Source organism: Rhipicephalus sanguineus, chromosome 11 (assembly GCF_013339695.2).
Source record: "Rhipicephalus sanguineus isolate Rsan-2018 chromosome 11, BIME_Rsan_1.4, whole genome shotgun sequence".
In the NCBI taxonomy this organism is placed as follows: domain Eukaryota; kingdom Metazoa; phylum Arthropoda; class Arachnida; order Ixodida; family Ixodidae; genus Rhipicephalus; species Rhipicephalus sanguineus.
The window spans coordinates 93,564,000-93,585,480 of NC_051186.1; the positions used below are offsets into that span (position 1 = coordinate 93,564,000).

The 21,481-nt window shown below is 46.3% G+C and overlaps 1 protein-coding gene across 1 annotated transcript in view; it reads right to left on the reverse strand.

Moving 5' to 3' along the window:
* Nucleotides 1-7,934: 7,934 nt before the first annotated feature.
* The window catches only part of LOC119373755 (uncharacterized), a 28,843-nt gene continuing 15,296 nt past the window's right edge, over nt 7,935-21,481 (reverse strand). Inside the window, exons 3-5 of the mRNA XM_037643818.2 lie at nt 19,981-20,137; nt 17,571-17,620; nt 7,935-12,568 (exon numbers count right to left, since the gene is read on the reverse strand). Of these exons, the coding sequence (XP_037499746.1) occupies nt 12,470-12,568; nt 17,571-17,620; nt 19,981-20,137 (306 nt within the window). The 3' untranslated portion in view covers nt 7,935-12,469. The remainder of the gene's footprint in view (nt 12,569-17,570; nt 17,621-19,980; nt 20,138-21,481) is intronic.

Sequence of the window (21,481 nt, forward strand, 5' to 3'; positions counted from 1 at the left end):
GGCTCATTTATACTTGTCCGGAGACGCCTTTCCAAAGCGTGTCGCCACCGCGACTGAGCCGTCGGGATTTGAAGTGTCCCCTGTCCTCCCCCTTCTTCTCTCGGACGCCGCGCTGCGAGAGCCTCGTGTGATCCTTGCTCATACTTTTCTCACGCGGCTACAGCGACTCATCGTGGAGACCGTAAAGCGCGCTATAGCGAAGGGCCGGAGAGCGCTGGGCTGAGTGCGTGTCCGAAAGCCCGGCTCTCCCCTGGACGCCCCGGAACTACAGCCATTCCCTTTTTACGGCCCGTGTTATATCTGCTGGCCGCGCTGGGAAGGGCGCCCCTCTTGGCGCGAAGTGGCCTACAAGAACCGTTAGAGAAAGCTGAATCCACTTCTTTCGTTATTCTTTTTCTATTTTATTGTTTCTTAACGCTTTCGTTTCGTTTTGTGCTCTCTGCGCGCAGTGGAGACCAGTTTCACTTTGTCGCCGCGGCCTGCGTCTGCTGCCCGCGCTAGCCGCCAGGTGGACTCGCCGTATGCGGTGTTTACTCAAGCCGTACGCGATACTGTAAAGTGCCGGAGTGCCGGAGCCTCTTCTCTGATGCTTCCGCGGTGTCGTAAATTCCGGTTTGCTTTCAGTGATCTCGGATATCCAAGCTGCTTCCTTTAGAGACTTGGGGGCTGAGAGTAAGCCTTCGTTTCGACAGCTTTAACACTCTGCCATACGAACTCTTCGTTGCATTTCGCAAGGATATTCATATGAATTGCGTATGTCTACACAGAGCGCTGTTCTTTTCTTTTTTGAAAACCTGATACTCATATAATTTCATTTTATTATACTGTAAGCCCCCTTTTGGCTATTACAGGGGTGGAAAAAGAAGAATTAAAACGCGCGTACTCAGAAACTAGTGCACTCCCTATGCAAACGATACATCAATAACGTGTAACAAGAACTAAGCAATGGGAGGATAATAAAGACACTTTGCTCGAAAGCGCGGCAAACAAGCATAATAATAATAAAATATACAACACCCTAAAAAGGCAGAAGGTCAGGCGAAGATTGAAGCTTGGAAAGATGAAAAATTCGTGAATACGAAGGGGTGTCGGCGCTGGAGCCGACGTTCCGGCAAGCTGGAACACCGCGTCATTCAGGATATATACTAAATACCTCACGGCCAATTTCCTCTTTAAATGCGTTACCGCATTTTTAACATCCTCCATGCGGACATTGCGTTGAGAAGAACAAGGCACAACTTCCGAAGGTTATCTGGAACTGCTGGCCCCGCCACGGTGGTCTAGTGGTTATGGCGCTCGACTGCAGACCCGAAGGTCGCGGGATCGATTCCCGGCCGCGGCGGCTGCATTTTCGATGGAGGCGATAATGTTTGAGGCCCGTGTACCTAGATTTAAGTGCACGTTTCGACCACCCCAGGTGGTCGAAATTTCCAGAGCCGGCCACTACGGTGTCTTTCATAATCATATCATGGTTTTGGTACGTTAAACCCCAGGTATGATTATTATTGGAACTGCTGCGAATATATCCTGGAACTTGTGTGATAACCATCGGGGTGTGGGACGCCTTGACTGCACAGGCGGCGATTACTGAAACCACTGTAACGCAGGTTTTATTTATACGGTTTAAGTTTATGTAATGTGCGCTTCTAAATTTTCGTGCACGCACTTTATTGTATTCAGCCAATAAACTGGACATACAGATGTTTTTTTTCCCCTACGTGGACAACATATGTCTGTGCTGTTCGATAACATGGCTATCATGATATTATTTGGGCACTCGGAATAATGGCAGCCTTTAATTATAATTCCTTTTCTTAATGGCCACGCTTGGTAACATGTCGCGACATCTACTTGGTAATGGCGACTTTTAATGTACGAACAATGGGCAAATATGCCCAAGTCCCAAATGTCTGAATTAGTACAGTATACCTAACCTGTTGGCCTTTGCGGCTCCTGAGTTCCAGACGCCGTACGGGCTCGGTAGCGACGACCTTTTGTTTATTAGCTCAAGGTTGCGGGTGCGATGTCGGTAGTGGCAGCAGCGTCGCGTACGAGACAACATGGTGGCACGATATATGGCTTACTCAGCTTTCGGCACACGTTATGAAATACGCTAGCGGTAAAAATTTCTGAGCGGCTCTCCGCTGTGCGGTGTCCGTCATGAAACCCGTGCCTCTATCCAGAACTTTAGTCGCTCACCGGAAGTTAAGCAATTCCGATGCTGCATGATCTGTGGGACAATGTAATGGCGAGTTCTGAGTTCCAGACGCCGCACGGGCTCGGTAGCGACGACCCTTTGTTTATTAGCTCAAGGTTGCGGGTGCGATGTCGGTAGTGGCAGCCGCGTCGCGTACGAGACAACATGGTGGCACGATATATGGCTTACTCAGCTTTCGGCACACGTTATGAAATACGCTAGCGGTAAAAATTTCTGAGCGGCTCTCCGCTGTGCAGTGTCCGTCATGAAACCCGTGCCTCTATCCAGAACTTTAGTCGCTCACCGGAAGTTAAGCAATTCCGATGCTGCATGATCTGTGGGACAATGTACTGGCGAGTTCTGAGTTCCAGACGCCGCACGGGCTCGGTAGCGACGACCCTTTGTTTATTAGCTCAAGGTTGCGGGTGCGATGTCGGTAGTGGCAGCCGCGTCGCGTACGAGACAACATGGTGGCACGATATATGGCTTTCGGCACACGTTATGAAATACGCTAGCGGTAAAAATTTCTGAGCGGCTCTCCGCTGTGCGGTGTCCGTCATGAAACCCGTGCCTCTATCCAGAACTTTAGTCGCTCACCGGAAGTTAAGCAATTCCGATGCTGCATGATCTGTGGGACAATGTACTGGCGAACTAAGACATGGTCAGGATAGTAAGAGAAACGTCTGTCCATGGTTTTGTTCGCCAGTACAACGTTTCACAGTATTCACTAGAACCAACCAGTACAGCTACCGACGCTTAGTTGCATAAACTGTAGGAAGCTTTCGAATTGGATATCCAGACCACGAGTTTATAGAATTTGTTGGGTTTACATAAGAGATGCTTCACAGTAGGGTTTGTCCCTCGTAAATACCAGCGCAGTATAATTGCGCTCGCATCCTCGCGAAACCGACGCAAAGGTGCTTCGGGGCAGCTTGGGTGCGCACGCTATTTTCGAAACCAGGGGCCGGCACGCCAACCCAAATAGTAGGTAGCGTATGATGCGTGCGCAGTGGAGACAACCCAAGCTGATGACGTGCGCAAAGTTCTGGTTACCCTACTGTTAAATTGTCTAGGAAAGGGCAATGTGTGGGCGCTGTTACCGTTGCTTTAGTGGAAATCCTATAACCACACGAAATGTGGGTGAGATAGAGAGAGATAAAAAGTAGGGAAGGGCGGGGAGGTCAACCAGAATTACGACATAGGTTTGCAACCCTACATTAGGAGAGGAGGAAAGGGTAAAGAAAGACGGAAAGAAGAGCGGAGAGAAGAGCAGACGCGCTATCCGCACGAAGAGTTAAAGCTGTGATTTGGGCTACTTGGTCTTTACTTGAATACATATTATAGCGGAACAAAACAAGGACAGAGACCTCCTATTCCCCTGGACTGGAAGTATGGGCTGTAATGGAAGAATCAAATCCACCTTCAGAAAGATGGAGCTGTCGACTGTCTGCCTTTGTCATCATTAGGCTAGAGTGCCGCACATGCCCCTATGCCCAATCTGCAGCGGTGACGAGAGGGTAAATAAGTGACCGGCTTCTTCTGTCGCCGTTCCTCCGAAGAAAATAAGGTTATGTTTTAAATACTGTTGCGAAATATCTGATTGACCTCCATGCCACTTCGGGAGTCACTTAAGATGTTGTGAGCAAGGCGTTGTCAGCAAGGCGTGTCAGCAAGGCTGAGAGATCTCGATGCCGTTGAAAGTGAAGTTGCCTTGCTGAATCCATAAAGCATAATGTTATTTTACTTTTCTTTTGATCTCCATAAAAGCTTTCATTAGTGCTTTGTCCAGACTTGAGTGTTACGACGGTCACAGAAGATGCACTGAGCCCGATCGAGACAGCATCTGCTGATTGCGTCGGGCGTTTCGTTCGCAGCTCGCGCAATGAAGCCAGTCGCGATGGAGAAATTTAATCCGGACTGCGATCGAAAGTACCCCGTGTGACTGGGGAATAATTATTTTTCCAGTGCAGCCGATTCTTGGCCAATACCGCACTGTGGGCGTGAGCCATATATAGGGCAGAACGAAAAAAAAAGAAATCCCAGGGCCCCGTATGCATTCGGCTAAGACGAGTCGAAGGCGAGAGCCTTGTTCTTTCTTTTCCTCTCAGATGATGTATTGATCCTCTCTCATCTCCACAAGCTTTCTGCATCTAACGTGATTTTGTACGGCCTCCAGGATCGGAGGCACTGCAAGCTTTCTGCACTTCACTAGGTTTCGCACTGCTTCCGTGATCGGTTCCAAATTTGACCAAGCGAGCGATGTCCTGTGATGACGTCACAAATTTATGTGATCTGCAACGTCACGATGACGTAAAGTGGTGACATCATCAGATGCAAATTTTTTATATCACTCGTGCTGACGCCGACAGTCAATTTTCCCGTTTGATGAGGCATGTAAGGCTTTCGCCTTAATAACCAACCGACACGTTAGGAACCTGCGAGCCGGTGCATGATGGCTGCGGAGCCTTCATAAGGTCCAGGTCGCATAGAGTTTCCTGGTACGATCGTGCTTGATTACGTAAACTCCTGACTCACAGGTTTATCTCCTTACAAGGTTCTTCACTGTTCTTAGAACATTACGATGTTACCAAAGGAAACCGAGTGGTGAGATGGAGGGCCATTGCGCAATCTTCCCGCCTCTATCCCACATGGCTCTATCTCTCTAACTATTTCGTGACTCTATCTCTCTCTTTCTCGCTGTACGTGTATCAGAGATATCTAAATTAACATATTCATATTACTGATAGCTATTGCCATAGGAGGAGGGTCACGACCCCCATATATCTATTGCCGCGTGCACTTCGTTCTGTATTTTAATATCAACGGCCTCTGACGCGTGCACCAGTCGGCGTATAAGGTGCGCAGGAATGTCTGGGAGCCTTCCCCATTGTTTTAGACTATTCTGATAAGACTGCGCTCGACGTGAGTAGTCGAGTTTATTCTGGAACTAACGCGGCCACCAACACTAACGCGGGAATCTCCGATTCTGCATGTATATTTACTATTATAGATTACTTTTGCCCATTAAAATATCACCGCCATATCCACGAAGTGAATGATGTTGGAGGAGCTTGCTTGGAGATGATCGAATAACCCGCGAATCCTCCGTACACATTACTCTACCATCATGTATAGACGTGACAATGTTGTTATATACACTAGCCCTCTTCGCTTCGGCCTCCCGGGCTCTCACCGCAGGGTCTTGGCGGCGAGCCCGAGTTGCTGCTGCGTTGCGAGCCCGCCGCGCTGCTGCCTTGGCTGGGGTGTTCATGCTGCGGAGCGGCAACGAAGAGTGTTCACTGAGTGAGCTCCCGGCGAAGAGAAAGGAAGCGCGTCAAACGCGAGCGCCAAACGAGAGGCGCAGCCCTCTAGCGGTTACCTATCTAACTAGCGCATGCACCGAGCATGGTGTGTATCTAAATGGTGTGCGCCGCCTTGAGCGGCGGCGCGCCATGTAGTGAGCATTCTTGAAATCACCGGAGAGAGCGCAGCTGCGCCTCTGGCGGGAACAATGAGAACTAGTGTACACGCCGCCGACAACGGACAAGTCGCGAGCATAAGGAGCAAGCTCCTAAAAGCACAGGCTCCATGTTAGTAGCCTACCCATTCCTACTCATCGATGTCAATTACGCCACCAATCGAGAATGCGAACTCATGCGAACGAACTGCGGACGTCAGGACCTAGATTATCAAATACCCCGGCTATGAAACATTGTTGAGCATCATATAGATTTTTATACACCCCGCTCTAAACAATTTGTAAAAAACTTTGTGTTACATTGCACGACAACTTATCAATAAAAATAAATCTCACTAACTTTATGTACACCGTATGTACGTTTTTTTCGGCTTGTGCTGCAATTTGAAAGTTCATAATTTATTGCATTTAGGTATATATTCTTGAAGTGTTTGTATGATGTGTTTGTTTTCATGAAGTGTATGTGATGTCTAGCTGTATTGCTTTATTTGCAGTAAAAATTATGTAAATGCATGTGTAATTGAATTGTTTGGTAGCTCTAGTGTTGTACTTAATTGCACCGAAACCACGTATACACGCAAGCCGAATGCGCACAGGAGGAAGAACCTTTGTCAGGCAATGTAGCCTTTAGCTCCTTATCCTCTCTCTGTTAAGGAATACAATAAACTTCAAACTTCAAAAGCCGATGAGTTGCACCAACGATCAGATTACCAACGAGCGACGATTGTGCTTGACGCTGTCGTTGCGCTGAGTGCGTCACTGCTTTTCGTGGGCACAAGTTCGCCCAATTAAGTGTTTCAACTTTACCTGCTTGAGTTCGTGTTCTTCACCGTCACGACCACGTGACAATATGCTGGTGTGATTGGCCGTTGTGCCCCGTCTTATACGCTTCCTTTCAAAAATCCCGAACACTTACCTGTCAAGAAGTGCGCTCGTTGTGGCAGTCAGCCAATGCTTGTCGTACATGCGGAACACATTCACAGTGGGTTCCGCATGGAGAACACCGTGCACCGCATCACGCAGTGCCGAGCGTGAACTAAAATGCTTTTCAATACAGGATGTAGTGTCCTACCCTTCTGCCGTAATAGTCATCGTCGTGCCTCTCTTATGGCAGAAGAAACGCCGGCTATAGAAATCAATACAGATGGTGCAGCCGTGAGTGGCCACTTGGCGGTGGTAAGCTTGTGAACTCTACTACGAAATTCACGATATGCAGCTAAGGCACCGTGGTCATTCAGGTACGATTACAGTGATAACCAGTGTTAGCATCTTTAGTTGCATAATCCACCAGCTTGTACGTACAAACGTTCTTGGCACGTAATCGATTTCGCCTCGTCCTTCCTGATTTCCAAGCAATAACGTATTTCAACGCGCACTACATTTAGTTACCGCGCACATGTGCGAAAATCGCTAGTTTTTGCATTTGTAAAAAGTGTGACGAAGTTTCAAATCCAGGGAGTCAGTCTTTCCGTCACGCGTACACTAATTCCCGTGAGGTCATCGTGTAACGACTGCAAGGACATGCTGTCCCTGGAATGGCTGCACAGCAACGCCGTCTTTCAGTCATTTTAAGGCGAAACCCTTTAATGTCTCATACTCGCGGCGTCCGTCCATCCATCCGTCCGTTCGTGCCCTGGCACGGTGTCAGCTGTGGCCTCACCCCCTCACACTCTCTCAGCAATCACGTGATGGCACAGCGGCGCATAGCAACTGTTGCGCAGCGCGGTGGCGGCGTCCGTCCGTCAACACGCAACAGTTGCGCGTTGCTCCTTCCAACGCGCGTTGCGCAACTGTTGCGCAGTGCGGTGGCGGCGTCCAGCGGCGGCGTCCGTCCGTCAAAGCGCAACAGCCAAGAATGTGGATTGCCCCGATACCATGGCATAGTCAGTCGAATGGCCACAGGCTTTCGCCGAACACACTTTGGAATTAATTCACAAAGTGGCCTTCAAATTTTCGTGTTTGCTTCACCGCGCGCACACAGCTCCCGCAGGCACTTCAGCGCCAGAATTTTCCTTAAGCAGTTTCCGTTAGAAGCTCAATGACACAAAGTAATCATGACAAAATGTTTGATTGGGCGACTTGGTGATTCACGATACTTGAAATACGAGGGCGTAACTACACAGAGACTTCTTGTGTTCCTGTGTGACGTGCTTGTATTTCAAGTATCAAATCATGCCCATCTGAAGTTAGTAGATTCTCAGAGTTCAGGAGAAAATGTAAGGCAAAAATAAACGAACAAAGGAAACAACGCAGGGCACGTGCGGTGTGAAGACACTTTATGTATAAACAAGAATCACAAAGATACACCTAATGAACAAACGCTTAGAAATTCTATACAAACAGGCTTTCTTGTACGGGTACATGATCACATTCGCTGCTACCGAACTGCGAGTGAAGCACACGCTTCGCTTTGGTTTTTTTGTTTCTCACTTAAATAACGTAGAGGACAGAGCATAAATTACACAGACACAAAAAGTTCAACGACCCTTGCACACACTCGCAACAACAATGTGAAAGGGTAAATACCGCGTAGTCTCCCCACCAAGCATTTCCTTTTGATAGAACGAAACATCCGCTATGTTTTTATGCCTGAGAAAATCTCATGTCATACAGGAGCTGAATTAGCCAAAGTTCTTGAACATCCGTTCATGTGAGTCAGCTTAGCCAGAACTTTGCTGCGAGTCATCGGTGGTCAGATGTGCTCGAGTCGAGGCTCGTTAACCACTCTCGAACCAGAATTTCATTACTAGCTGAAGTAATCAACATTTCGCGTCCTGACAAACAAGTGACGAAGCTGACTTCAGCTTCCTGAATTCCCGAAAAACGCCAAAAGCTCACAAGTTTGCACAGAGTTTTCTGGACTAACGCTCCTCCTGAAATATTTTTGTTGTCGTGCTTTTTCCTAAAGCACAGTGCCTGCAACGCAGCTTCAGTGCTTGGGGAATCGTTACGGGGAACTTTACAAAAAAAAAAAAAGTTTGCATCACACGTGGTGAAAGCTTCCAAGAACAGAAGTTTCCTAGCAGACGACAGCCTCATCACACGCCACTAAAGATTAACACAAACAACCAAACAACCAAAACAAAAACAAGTGGCTTGGGAAGTTCACGTACGCGCCGTGTTGAAATACATACGAAGGGGACCAGCGCTTGCAGCTTGCGCGAAACATAAAAGGAACTGTTCACCACCGCGCCGGGTTTTTTTTTTTCACATACCGACAAACGCCACTGCTTCTCGCACATTCACGGAAATCTCGAGGCTGTTGTACATGTAAATACTCGATTAGACCCACACAAAACGTGAGTATACACCATTCCTGGCGTACAAATGCAAGTGTTGGGACACAACGTACCACAACGTGGCAAAACTCAAGCACAACTGATAGGTCATACTGACGCACGCGAATATCACCGGTATCTGATGACGTACATCAACAGCAGCGCTGGTGGCGGCATCTGGTGACACGCCATTGAACCGACGCGCAGACCGCAATGACTGATGATATTTCAGTCTCTTGCTGGCGTGAAACGTGTAGGGCAGAGCCGCGATCAACTCTGTTTCTCGGAGACTGTACTTGTACATCACGAAGTATATTTTAACGTGTTATGGTCGATTACAGCGTACCGAGATGCAATTTATGAGAGCGCCTACCCTAGTTAAATTGAACGCGTTGGTCAAACGGCCAGATAACTTATCCGCTACGCTTATAACACCCAGTGAAGCAATGGCGATCAGTCGTGCATATCCCAAAATATATTATTCTGCAAGCAATCAATCTCACACGATAAAGCTGTGAAAAAACGAACAAAACGTCACCTCCCAAAGAAAGCTACGAGCTGCAGGGTATTACGGTTCTATCGGTTGTGTACATACAGTTACATCACAAACATCACTTTACACGCGTTATTCATTTCAACCGCTTGACATGACAACTATTCACATAGTGTATTCACGCTGGTTACCACAAAGGCAAAAAAAATTATGTATTCAAAAAATAGAAACGACGCCTCTAACACATATATTATACGTGTACACTATGAACACGACCCGACGTCGTTTCAGCTAAGTTGGACAAAAATGAAACAACAAATGAAGAAAAAAAAATGTACAATAGACGCTATGTACATCGCTACAAGAGTGACTGCAACACTCGGGAAATCTAGCGAGAGCACACAACCATATTCGTCGAAAGCAGCGAAAAATATAAATTTGGATAACACGAACACAAAGATTGGCAGCCAAAGTAAAGACACGAAACGGCAGAGGTGTCCGACACGAAGGACAAGATCAATGTGGAGGAGAAAAAAATATAGATCTGGCAACCTTCGTGATCCGGACAGTTGTTTATATAAGAGGACATCACATTTGTGCTGCTTTAAATACAACGCCTGAGCATTACTTGGTGCAGGCCCGACATGTGTCGTTCTAAGTTCACACCGGGTTGACAGATAGAGACGTGGGTCTATTTTTTTTTGTATACACCCCATGCTACGACTTGAGGAAAAAACAAAAGCGTGGGTTTCTGGAGATAAGGTTATGAGGGCGGCATGGTGGCAAAAAAAAAAAGCACCCATGCGGTGTCAACTAAACAGAAAAAAAACAGGCACAACAAAGGAATCTGTCGAGGAATCTATAGCTAGGCTGGTTGGTAATGGTCCTTGAACATCTTAAACGTCAAGCATATACAAGGACACCCGAACAATCACAGCGCTGCGGTGTGTCCTTAGCTCTTCTGGTGTCCTTGTGGTATCTGTGATGTGTTCAAGATGTTCAAGAACAAAATAACCAGTAGCCGAAAAACGGTCGACAAGAGTCGAATCAGTCAAAGATCTCTGCAAAAGCTTAAAGGATTGACGTGACCGCGGTCGTCTAATCAGAACTGTAGTTTTGCAAACTTCGTGCTCAGAAGACTCCCACATTTGGTAAACTAGCTTAGCCGACAGTAACGTTATACAAAGACAATGTTTACGGTCAGTGAGTCAGCGGATTTAACTTTCACCACTTAGTGGTACTGTTCAATAAAAACTTGAACGAGGAACCCAGCGTAATTTCAGCCGAAGAGGACATCTGATCGCAGACTGCACTCCAGGCCAGAGTAATAAGCATTCGTATTGTGTCGTATTGTGTGTTTTGCAATAGAAAAGGCCAATTATTCAGTCCGAACTGGCTAAGTTTGCACTGCACCAGACATCAGTATAAAGGGTCGCTTGCACCTTCACAGCACGGTATTTCATCGCATATTCAATAAGAGTAGTCCTGTGGCAGAGTAACACTTATGTTTACGTTGCCCGCAGCTGTTATAAAACTGCGATAAAAAGAAGAATCACAAGGAGTATCGACGAACCGCACAAAATCTTCACACCCGTAATGGCGTTAATTTACCTAGCCAGACGCAAAGTAACCGGTTTACCTGCCACTTCTGTGAACATGATTTTCTTTCTCAAACCGGTTAACATAACCACGTCACTACAGTGAACGTAAATGCATGCACTTAATTCTGATATCGTTGGGCGAACATCGCACAATCCAAGCTGCCAATTAGGCCCTTACGACGTACGATTACGCACGAGTCGCACAGCGCCAGTGAAGAGCTAATGCATCATGCCAACTTGCGATTACGCGACGTAAAAACGCAGGTGAGAGCGAATGATGTCATGACACACGTGACAAAACTATGTGGATGTTCTCCTACGTCGATGCACAGTGTTGTTTGTTACTCGTGCCAATAAATACAAACTTACGCTACTTTCGAGCTTAACCTCAGGCGGAGGCTACTGTCAGAGGTTATCAAGCCACATTGCTGTATCCTTCATGCTCGACATGTGTAAACTTATCAGAAGCGACTGTGCTCTAATCGGGTTTTAAGTGTATTCTTTCTGGTCTAAACCGTGGACCGGCCGCATAGGTAATAAAGAGTGCATAAACAGGCAGTCGTTCTACTAACACTGTGCCTACGTCACTTCCTGTGAGGCGACCACAGACAGACTTGCCAGCTACTCTGACGCTGAAGATCCTGCTGACGTCACTCTACAAAGCTCATTTGCGTGGCCAAAGTGCTTTTCAGTGTAACGGTTGGGTCATCGAGGCGAAAGTTTGTACATTTTACAAGCGCCAGCAACAATACTGGCGACTTTAAAAAAATGCTGAAACCAGCTCCCGTTCTCACTACCACCAGCGGTTTTTGTCAGACTCATGGCACCCATACGAATCGCTACAAGTGAGGACTAGGAATTTCGCATGCGAAGTTGTTCATTGTTAGTGCTTAGCGCTAAACAAGAGTAGTTAAGTCGGTAGTACCGAAAAATAACGGCCCTCTGCGAACTTTCAAACTCGGGAAACCAGAGGGAAGCCTCCATCTTCGCTCGTTAACTTTAGACAAGTGCGATTACTATAAGAGCCAACTCCCACTGTGCAATGTGATTCGAACAAAACAAAACGAGACGCCCACCGACGCGCTTGGCAATGCGTCAGGACGTCAACTCCGAGCACTGGAAGGTGCGCTAGAGTAAAACAAATGTTCCCCGCTTTAAGAAGAGCCCAGTGGTTTTTTTTTCCTTTCATTCAGAACACCTCACCCGCGAAGGGTCCAGGAAATCAACTGAAAAGGTTTTGTGATGAGACGTCGTCCTTCTAGTGGGATGCCCCGTGGCACGACATCTTGCGGGAGACGCCCGTCGTCTGGTGTTGGTGGTGCTACGTTGGCCTAGGAGGCGGTTCTGCCCCCAGCCGTGAAGTGGCGCTGGAGGTGGCAATGGTGGCGGTAACAGTGGCGATTCTCTTCTCGCCACGAGCGGCTATGCCAGGCTGTTCTCGGCCTTGTTGATCTCCATGACGATCTGGGCATGCTCTTCGAGCAGCTTGGCGAACTCTTCCTTGCGCAGCTCAGCGTTCATCTGCGCGTAAGCAAAAAACAAAGGGGGAAGCAAGATTTTAGGGCAAACGATGTCGTGAGAGGTTTGTGTATGCAAAAGGATATCTTTTCGATGAAATTCAGACAGCTGCTTAACTTAAAACTTTACATATAATTCACAGCAGCTTTGGGCCAATGTCAAACAGAGGTGCCTAATTAGCATATGTGAGGCTAGACGAATACATTCCCTCTAGAAGTTGTAAGCGCATCATAACTGCTGGAGGGAACATAATCGCGAAAAGGGACAAATAATACAAACTTTTCTAACAATATAAACTACAATGTGGTGCTGGCTAATGTATTGATGTATTGAGGTAAATCAATATCGTTCGAGACGCAGAGCTCGATGCGTTTTTACGGCGCACCTACTGTAACAAGACGCCGTGTCACTAATTCTTCACGTGACCTCACACGTGGCCTCACAGTTTACAATAAGGTGCGTATTTGGGCCGGTTGGTACATGTTCAACGATACGAGAAACAGCGCGACACACGGGACAGTGAAAGAGACGGACCTTCTCTTTCACTGTCCCGTGTGTCGCGCTGTTTCTCGTATCGTCTCACAGTTTACGCCACTCCGATAGAGCCTCCACGTTGCAGGTTATAAGACAGACTATTTATGTACGAGCGTCAGAGCCCGACTTTTCCCACTTGAGCTAGGTAATAAGTGCACTTTGGTTAATTATCTTGTCCCGATTGATATTGTGGTACTCGCCACACAGATCTCTGAAAAAAACCTTTTCTTTTTCTGCCTACCATCTAAGTAATATTTACCCTTTCACTCAAAGGTCTGACATTTCGCACTGAGCATAAGACTACTTCTGGCGAGACGGAAATACGTGAAGAGCTCAGTCACGTTAATAAATTTTGAACGTAAAACACAGGCGTCAATATAATATATGAAAAGAACGTGCATACAGCAGCTCCTCATCATCTCTCTTTCTCTCACACTACGCTACACAATCTATTTCGTTGTAGAAACTGCCGACGTTACATGCGTTCACCTTTGAAACTATAGACGGCAATTATTTGCGAGTTTGTTCTTCCGATGACGTGCAAGTCCGCGCAGGGTCAAGGTCAGTCTTCTTGTCGACCTCAAGCCTTCTTTCGCAATGAACATGTCCAAAAAATATCATGGCTGATCCCTCCGTCATAGGAATCGGTATAACACGAAAGTGAAACGTGTCTTCACAGAAGTAGTGCTTATTGAGTGGCGATATATGAGAGCTTGTACAATGTCTATTCGTGTTTGGCAGCTATAGCACCATTTGGCGTGGATGCACCCATGTTGACGCCTACTTCGTAGAGGTGGCACCGCCCCGCTCCGCCCCGCTCCGCCCCGCCTACCTACACCGCCAACAAGAGAGAATGCAAGAGAGAGAATGTTTGCAAGAGAGAATGTGTGAAAGATATAAGGCGCGTTTGGGAAGTTTGCCAAGGTAGCTTAGTTGGTTTAGAGTCGGGCGCTTACAGTCGTGGCCGGAACGTCGTGGGTTTGATTCCCAGCGGCGGATCTTTTTCTTGCTTTTTTTCTTTCTCACCCGTTGGCGTCCATTTTATCGACGTCATATCCGTAACGGATGTACTTGGTGGACCCTGGCATAAAACACTTTCGTGTTAAAAATTATTAGGCTTGCCCCCTTTCCAGGCAGCGACTTGTTCGCGATTATTGATTGGCTTGCCCTTTGAAAAACGCCAAGTGCGATCGCATCACTTTGTGTACCAATGCCTGCCGACTAGTGCTTGGAACTGCACGAAGAAACAGATACGAGGCACGCCGTAGTGGAGGGCTCCGGAAATTTTGATCGTCTGGTGTTCTTTAACGTGCACTCCTATCGCACAGCACACGGCCCTCTAGCATTTTGCCTCCATCGGAAATGTGACCGCCGCTGCCAGGATCGAACCCGAGACTTTCGGGTCAGCAGCCGTGCATCGTAACTACTGTACGACCAAGGCAGATTCTCTATGCTAACAATCATGCTTCAATCAGTGGCATCGGGACGGCACTGGTGCATATGTCAATGTACTTCTCGTGACCTGGAAGAGTGCGAGAGTTTGGCCCCGAAACCATCGTGCTCAGGACGAAATTTTGTTGCTAATGTAGAGTACTACATCGCATCTTTTGCGTGCTTTTCGGTCAGGTTTAAGCTGATTATGTACCAATTTTAGTAATACTCTTACTGCCACCTATATGTGCGTCCTTTTAAGTAGCGAGGTACCGACTGGGTTCGTTCTAATACATTGCGAAGTTGCCAAAGCCGATCTTCCACCGTGTTTCGCGCCGTTTTTCTTGCTAAACACCACGCACCAAACAGGCCAGGGGAGAGCACACCTAGTGTGAGGTTTCAGTTTGCTCCTGAGAGTGTTTACAGCTTTGCCATGTCCCAACGCAAAGCAGCAGATAGCCCATACTCAACAATACTAAACGCAAAAGCTTTCAGACAATAGACGCCAAGAAACGTGAATGCGTACACACTAGCTCAAACCCTCACGTTGTTAAGCAGATTGCAGTTTATGTGGCTACCGGAATTCCCTTAAAGGAGTACTGACACGATTTTGAGACATCACTAAAGGGACATCTTACGTTTGCTTGGTATGCAGTGTTGACGCTCTCCACACGCCGGAGTCAGACAGCAGGTATAAAGTATCTTACTTAGATTTTAAAGTTTTCGTCGCTTAGCATCTGCAAGCCAACGCCATCGCAATGAACATTATCGCGACGAGTCAACACAGTTCCACTGAGTTTGAGAATTCTGCGTCCTGCATGCGGCCTAAATCACAGAACTCACTGTCGGCGTCGCTGGACCACAATTCACTAATCGTTGTTTACGTTCATCGCGAGCAGATGAAAGATGTACCGCTAGTACGTCGCGAGTTGCTGTGTCCCCGTGACGTCACACTGCAATGACACGGCGCTGAGAAGCGGCCCTCTCGATATAGAAACCGAAAGTGTTTTTTTAAAAGTAGCGATATCAAAAATATATTCGCCGCATTGCCAGGCACCACAACGCTCTTTTTAGGGTCCTCGACTCCAGTGTGTTTCTTTTATTTAGCGCAACCATCCGAAAATATTTAAAATTCATATCAGTACTCCTTTAAGTATTGTGTCGCTGTAATCACTCTCGCTGCTCTGTTGCTACGTCATCGGCTCAAGGTGGCAGGTTTGATTATGCGTGAAAAATAACACTTGCATAGGCGTAGCTAGCAGGGAAGGGGAGGTTGTTTAATCTCCTTGCCCCCGTCTCCCTAGTTAATAGTTTATAAATATGCACGCACACATAAAAATACAGGCGCGAACGAACGAGGGACGTAGGCAGAATTTTTTTTTCGCGGGGGGAGGGAGGCCCCTCCTTGATCTGAAGTGGGGGCCGGGCAGGCAGATGGGAGGCAAAAAGAAAAAAAGAAGCGCGAGAGAAAGATTTCGGGGGGGGGGGGGCCGGGCACGGGCCCGGTGTGCCACCCTCTGGCTACGCCACAGTGGAACGAACATATGCGTTAACTGTCTACGTATTCTTGCGTGGCTATGCTCTTGGTGCCTAGGTTTACTATTTATGACAAAAATGCCCCAACTAGCCCAACGGAAAGTATACTATACTAGAGTACGCATAAGGTGGCCAGGTCTAGCCCCCCCCCTCCCCCTCCGGTATAGTACCCTCGGCCACGCCGCTGACCACTCACGTCTTTACGCGAATTTATGTGCGTCTTAACATATCTGACTGGTCAAAATTTATTCCGGCCATGGCGTGACGCATTTCCGAGCCAAAGCGTTGCTTTGGGACGTTCCTGCATCCATCATCCGAACGGCAATTTATAAAGCGGGCTCCTGGCGCCCAGCACGCCAGGCTGAGGTATGTTTGCGAGGTTATACAGCGTTCCTGACATGCGCTAGCCGAAGTACGAAGCAAGCAAAAAAAAAAAAGAATTATTCATGCTTGGAGCGACAATTTATCCTCATCCATTCTTTCAAAACATGTTCGGTACACGAAAAGCAAAAAAAAAAAAAAAAGAACACGAGGAAAAAGGAAAAAAGAATAATAAAAAAAAACTGCAGTGGCGGAGAACCTACTTTCTTCAGCCACTTATTCTGCCATCCATTAGGGCTATACACTGTCACCCACATCAGCGCGGGACAGTACAGAAAGAAGAGAAGAAGAAGCGAAAGGCGCCCGCATTTCTCTACACCAGCCAGCCGCCATCAATCAGGCTTTCCGCGAAGAAACAAAATACAAAAATAAAACAGCTTTCATGAACCATTCTTCGCTATGTCGCGCCGTTCTCTTTCTGTTCTTTATACCGGAAGCAAGGTTTCTGCCCTCCGCAAGTAAGAGTGCCGGAAGAGTTTTCCCGTATCCGGGTAAACCAACATGACAAAGAGGTAGTTTAGGGAGAAAATAGCATTTTTTTTTCTTAAGTGGTTCAGGGAAGCGTTTTGCAGGTTGTTTATCTTAGATAACAAGAGAAAGCGGGGGGGGGGGGATTTGCTACGGAAAGCGGAAACTATTATACCGAAAACTTCGGAAGTGGTGATCTGTTGACGACGTTATTAGAACACCTCTTAAAGTTCCCTTGTTGTTCCCAGTGAATTGGTAAACGACAAAGTTCACGCCAATGGGAAAACAATGGGAAAAGTGCGGTTGTAGAAAGGTACTTCAGCGATCTATTGATTTATGCGTAATATATTACTATACAATAGAGGAAACAAGACAAGAGCAGCAAGACAAAGTGGCCCACAACATGTGAATGTTATTGGCAGGTGCGGATGGGACCTTTACTAAAGTGAGTATACACGGTAAGTCTGGGACCACAACGTTTATGTCGCTGGAAAAGTGAAATCATGGGACGAATTCAACTGACTGCGCAGGATCTTTACGAATGGTCTTATCTTGTGGTTGACTTAACTCAACAAGGTCTGATGACGATCATGACTGCGACAGTTGTGGGGCAGAACTTATCCAAACGAACTATGTAGAAGAGAGAGGAACTTACAATTAGGCTTCGAACCATGTCTTCCTCGGCGGGTGTGGGTGTTTTGCAGGCTGCAAAGAACAAAAGATGTACGAAATGTCAAGAAAGAACTTGTCAGAACAAATTTCCGCAATTTAACACGTACATTCCAGAGAAGCAAGATATATAGGTAAGTAAGCGTTGTGCATTACTAAACAGGTCCTTCAACCAAGTACCATAGAAACACTATGCTGAACCGTCAACAAGTACAGCTGACTGGTGGGCACAAGTTTTTAAGCGTTACGTTTAGTGCTCTAGCTTACATTGCTGGAATTAGGATGGCTTTATATTGCTTCGATGTTTGTTGACTATGCGAGTGGTCAGGCTGCTTAATTCTTATATTATGTTTTTATTTAAAGTTCGCGAAATATGCTAAGACCATTTTCGTCCATTATCGGTAATTAGCAACGATCGTGACACTTCTTTGGCTTTCGCTTATGATACAAGGTTGGAATAGCATAAATCCCCTTGAGATATTTTGCCCATACCAGGACCTCTCTAATCTGGCAACCGTTCCCTATGTCATGTGCCTTTCATTTTTGAAATTTCATTCTGCTAAAACATTTAATTGAATTAGGTGTTAACGAGTAGTCGTTGTTACTCTCTCAAACTATGCTGTACTCTTTGTACACAGTGTCACAGTGTTGTACGCAGTGTCATCGGAATGTGAAACAGGCGAAAGTTCTACTTCAGTAAAAAGAGAAAATCCCATATGAATGACGGGTTATGCATACCCTCGTCAGCTGAACATTGCAAAATGAATTTCCAGCACAGCCACTGATCAAGGGAATTTATAAAAATTCACCGACGATTACAATACTGCCTAATGCGAATTATGAGCGCAGCTTCGTGTTGGGGCAAGGCCAACTGTGTTTGAAGTTTTGGCTTTCCGCAAGGAACCCTCTACGCCTTAGATCATAATTTTTGTGAAGTAGGACAGCACCTACTGCGCTATTATTCGTCTTTCTGCAGATAAGCGAGGTACCCGCTACACATCTGTGAGGCATTACGTGCACTTTGTAGATATTGCATGTGGCTGATGACGATGAACAATCATGACTGAGCACTCTGTAGTGGGTGGGAAGCATTAAACCACACACTCGTTGCGCAATTAGCATTTTGTGGTGACTGGTTGTTATTTTACTCTTCTGCCACGCCATATTACATAGGTTAACGCGATTCCTTGCCCGACATGACGGCTGTATAGGGTCTTTTTTGGAATTGAGTTTCAAGTACCAGTGTGGCCCTGTAGTAGAATACTCGGCTGCCACGCAGAGGGCCAGGGTTCAAATCCCATTCGATGTTGAATACTTTTTTTCCTTTTACTTGTTCATGTCTCTTTGTTCATGTCTCTCGGTTACGACGGCGACGGCGACGCCACTCAACGTAGGAACGGGCGACTAAGAGCTGCGCTCTAAAACTACAGAATTATGGTATACAAACTGGCTGGCTGGCGAGAAACTGAATGCAAGCGGTTTTTGCTTCAACATTCCGTCTAGCCGACAGGTTAATGTCCACTACATAGCTGATGTCCCGCCACTTCGCAATGACTCCGAATAGAGACGAGATCCGTAAATAGGTGAGTCGCATTTAACAACACAGCGGCACATTCCATCAACTTAATCTGTTAATCGTTGTTTTCCTTGTGGTTGGCACCGCACCATGCATCGCACTGCTGTCGACGTCGCTTCTTACTCGTCGGGGTAAGCAGTTCAACGAAAGGGCAGTTCACCGGCGAAAGAAATCTTCACCAAGGCATCCTCTCCTGAAGATTATTATTGGTATCAGTATTTCAATTGACATATATGGTCGTGAAAGGTTGTCACTTCGCCTTAACAAGTCCTGAGAGTACGGAGTCTACGAGTCATAACTCTGACCTCTAAACTTCTGTATCCAGTTCATGTTCACCGCATATCTATACGGCGCAACGTAACGTGATCGCTACCACCCTTTCTACTCCTCATCGATACATGCTAATCGATACATGCGTCGATACAAGATCGTTGACTAACTTCCAGATTTTCATAACTAACACATCTCTACTTTTGCTTTCCTTTTCCTTCCTCAAGGCAGACTACAAGTCGGAAATATGACTCAGCAAGATCTCTCTTTTCCTGCCATAATAAATGCCATTTCTACGCATAGCTAATAAATGTCAATCTTACGGATGGCTTATACAAAAGAAAGCGTTATTATTTTTATGGTTTAATATTAGCGATTTGGTACGCTTTAAAACGTTAAACCAATGCTATAGTGGACAACAGGGTGTCCTGTAGCCAAACTTTCATGCTGCCGCAGATAATGAACGATATGATTATCATAGCATCTCCATCATCGGACACACACGCTTTGACTCCTGGAGCGTGTTACGTTACGCGGTTAGTATGCTTACTGTAGGGGTCATCGTCCACGCAAGCCGCCGCGGATGGGTCCACCGGCTCGACGACGATGCTGACTGTGAGGCCACTCTTGCCCAGCCCTTTCTCGGCGCCCAGTGTGAGAACGCTCTTCTCGCTGCTGGGTGTCGACACTAGGCGTCCTTCGCTCTGCTGTGTATAAGAGAGAAAGAGCACGGTCAAATATCGGGAAGCAAGCTGTGTTCACGTCTATCTTCGCAATACCGCGATTTAAGTGAAATTCAAAACAGTATCAATAATTATTCTTACGACCCCAGAACACAGTGTTTAAAAAACACTGTGTTCTGGGGTCTTACGGTGAATTATTAAACCGATAGAGAAACCATGCCGAATTCATCTTGCTATTTAGAACACTGTTTGGCAGGACGGAGATGGCGACCTGCATGCTGCTACCAATCTCTTGAGTGTGCCTATGCTCCTATTGGAATAAACCGAGGTTCACAAAATCATCGTTAAATAATAATTTACAAAATAGGCACGCGCCAGTGGCTATCACACAACTGCCAATAACTATACTATCAAAAGGAATAATCGTGATTCATTTCCAAATGTTGCATACGACAAAACACAAACACGATGATGGAGCGATACGTCGAAATTCGTATCAAACTCGTTTGACTTACTGAGGTAGGAGCAGTGCGGCTGACAGCACATGCGCGGCCCGTCACTGCCGCGTCAGCTTAATTATCTGAACGTGACTTCGATGACTCCAACAGAAAGCTTTAGATTCTATTAATCTTCCATAGGTCCAAAAGTATTTGCAATATCACATACATTTCTGCACTTTTTTTCAAAATTTTCTAGAACTCGGTTATCTGAAGCGTACTTCTCAATTAGACAGCTGCTAACGCACCATAAATTTTTACAGAAAAGGAGTTATGACGAAAGTGTGCTTTTTTTATTGCGTGCAGTTAAAACAACACGGAACGCTCCGGACATTCGGTGCCAGATGTCGTATCAGAGGCATCTCCGAGAATGCATGATTTAAAAATTTAAAACAGTTTCCTGACACAGTTAAGGCATTCATCATTACCTGCAGCCTGTGTGGTTCATGACAAGACGCATGTAGCGCGTCAAAAATTTAGGAGTCCATTGTATTGTGTAAATGCTTAGAAGTTGAATTGCTAAACCTACAATACTTGTTACGCCGTTTACGATGATCCCGAAAACTTCGTCCTCAAATGTAAATTGCTAGTGAAAGAACCGTGTACAATGACTTCTTTGTGCCACTCTTGATCTCTAAATAAGCGAAGTTAAGAAAACGGTGGCGTAAATTTCAGTGGCTGCATCATTGTTGTAAACTCCACGCTTCAGTTTTCTTAAATGTTCCTATTTTTCGGCAATTTTGGCTGAATGTTCACAGCCCTAATAAGTCAGTCCTATATGGTTAAGTTTTAACATTTTATGGTTAACATTGCGCACCTATTCACTTAATACTTAAGCTTAATACGGGCGCTGTGAATGCCGAGCAAAATC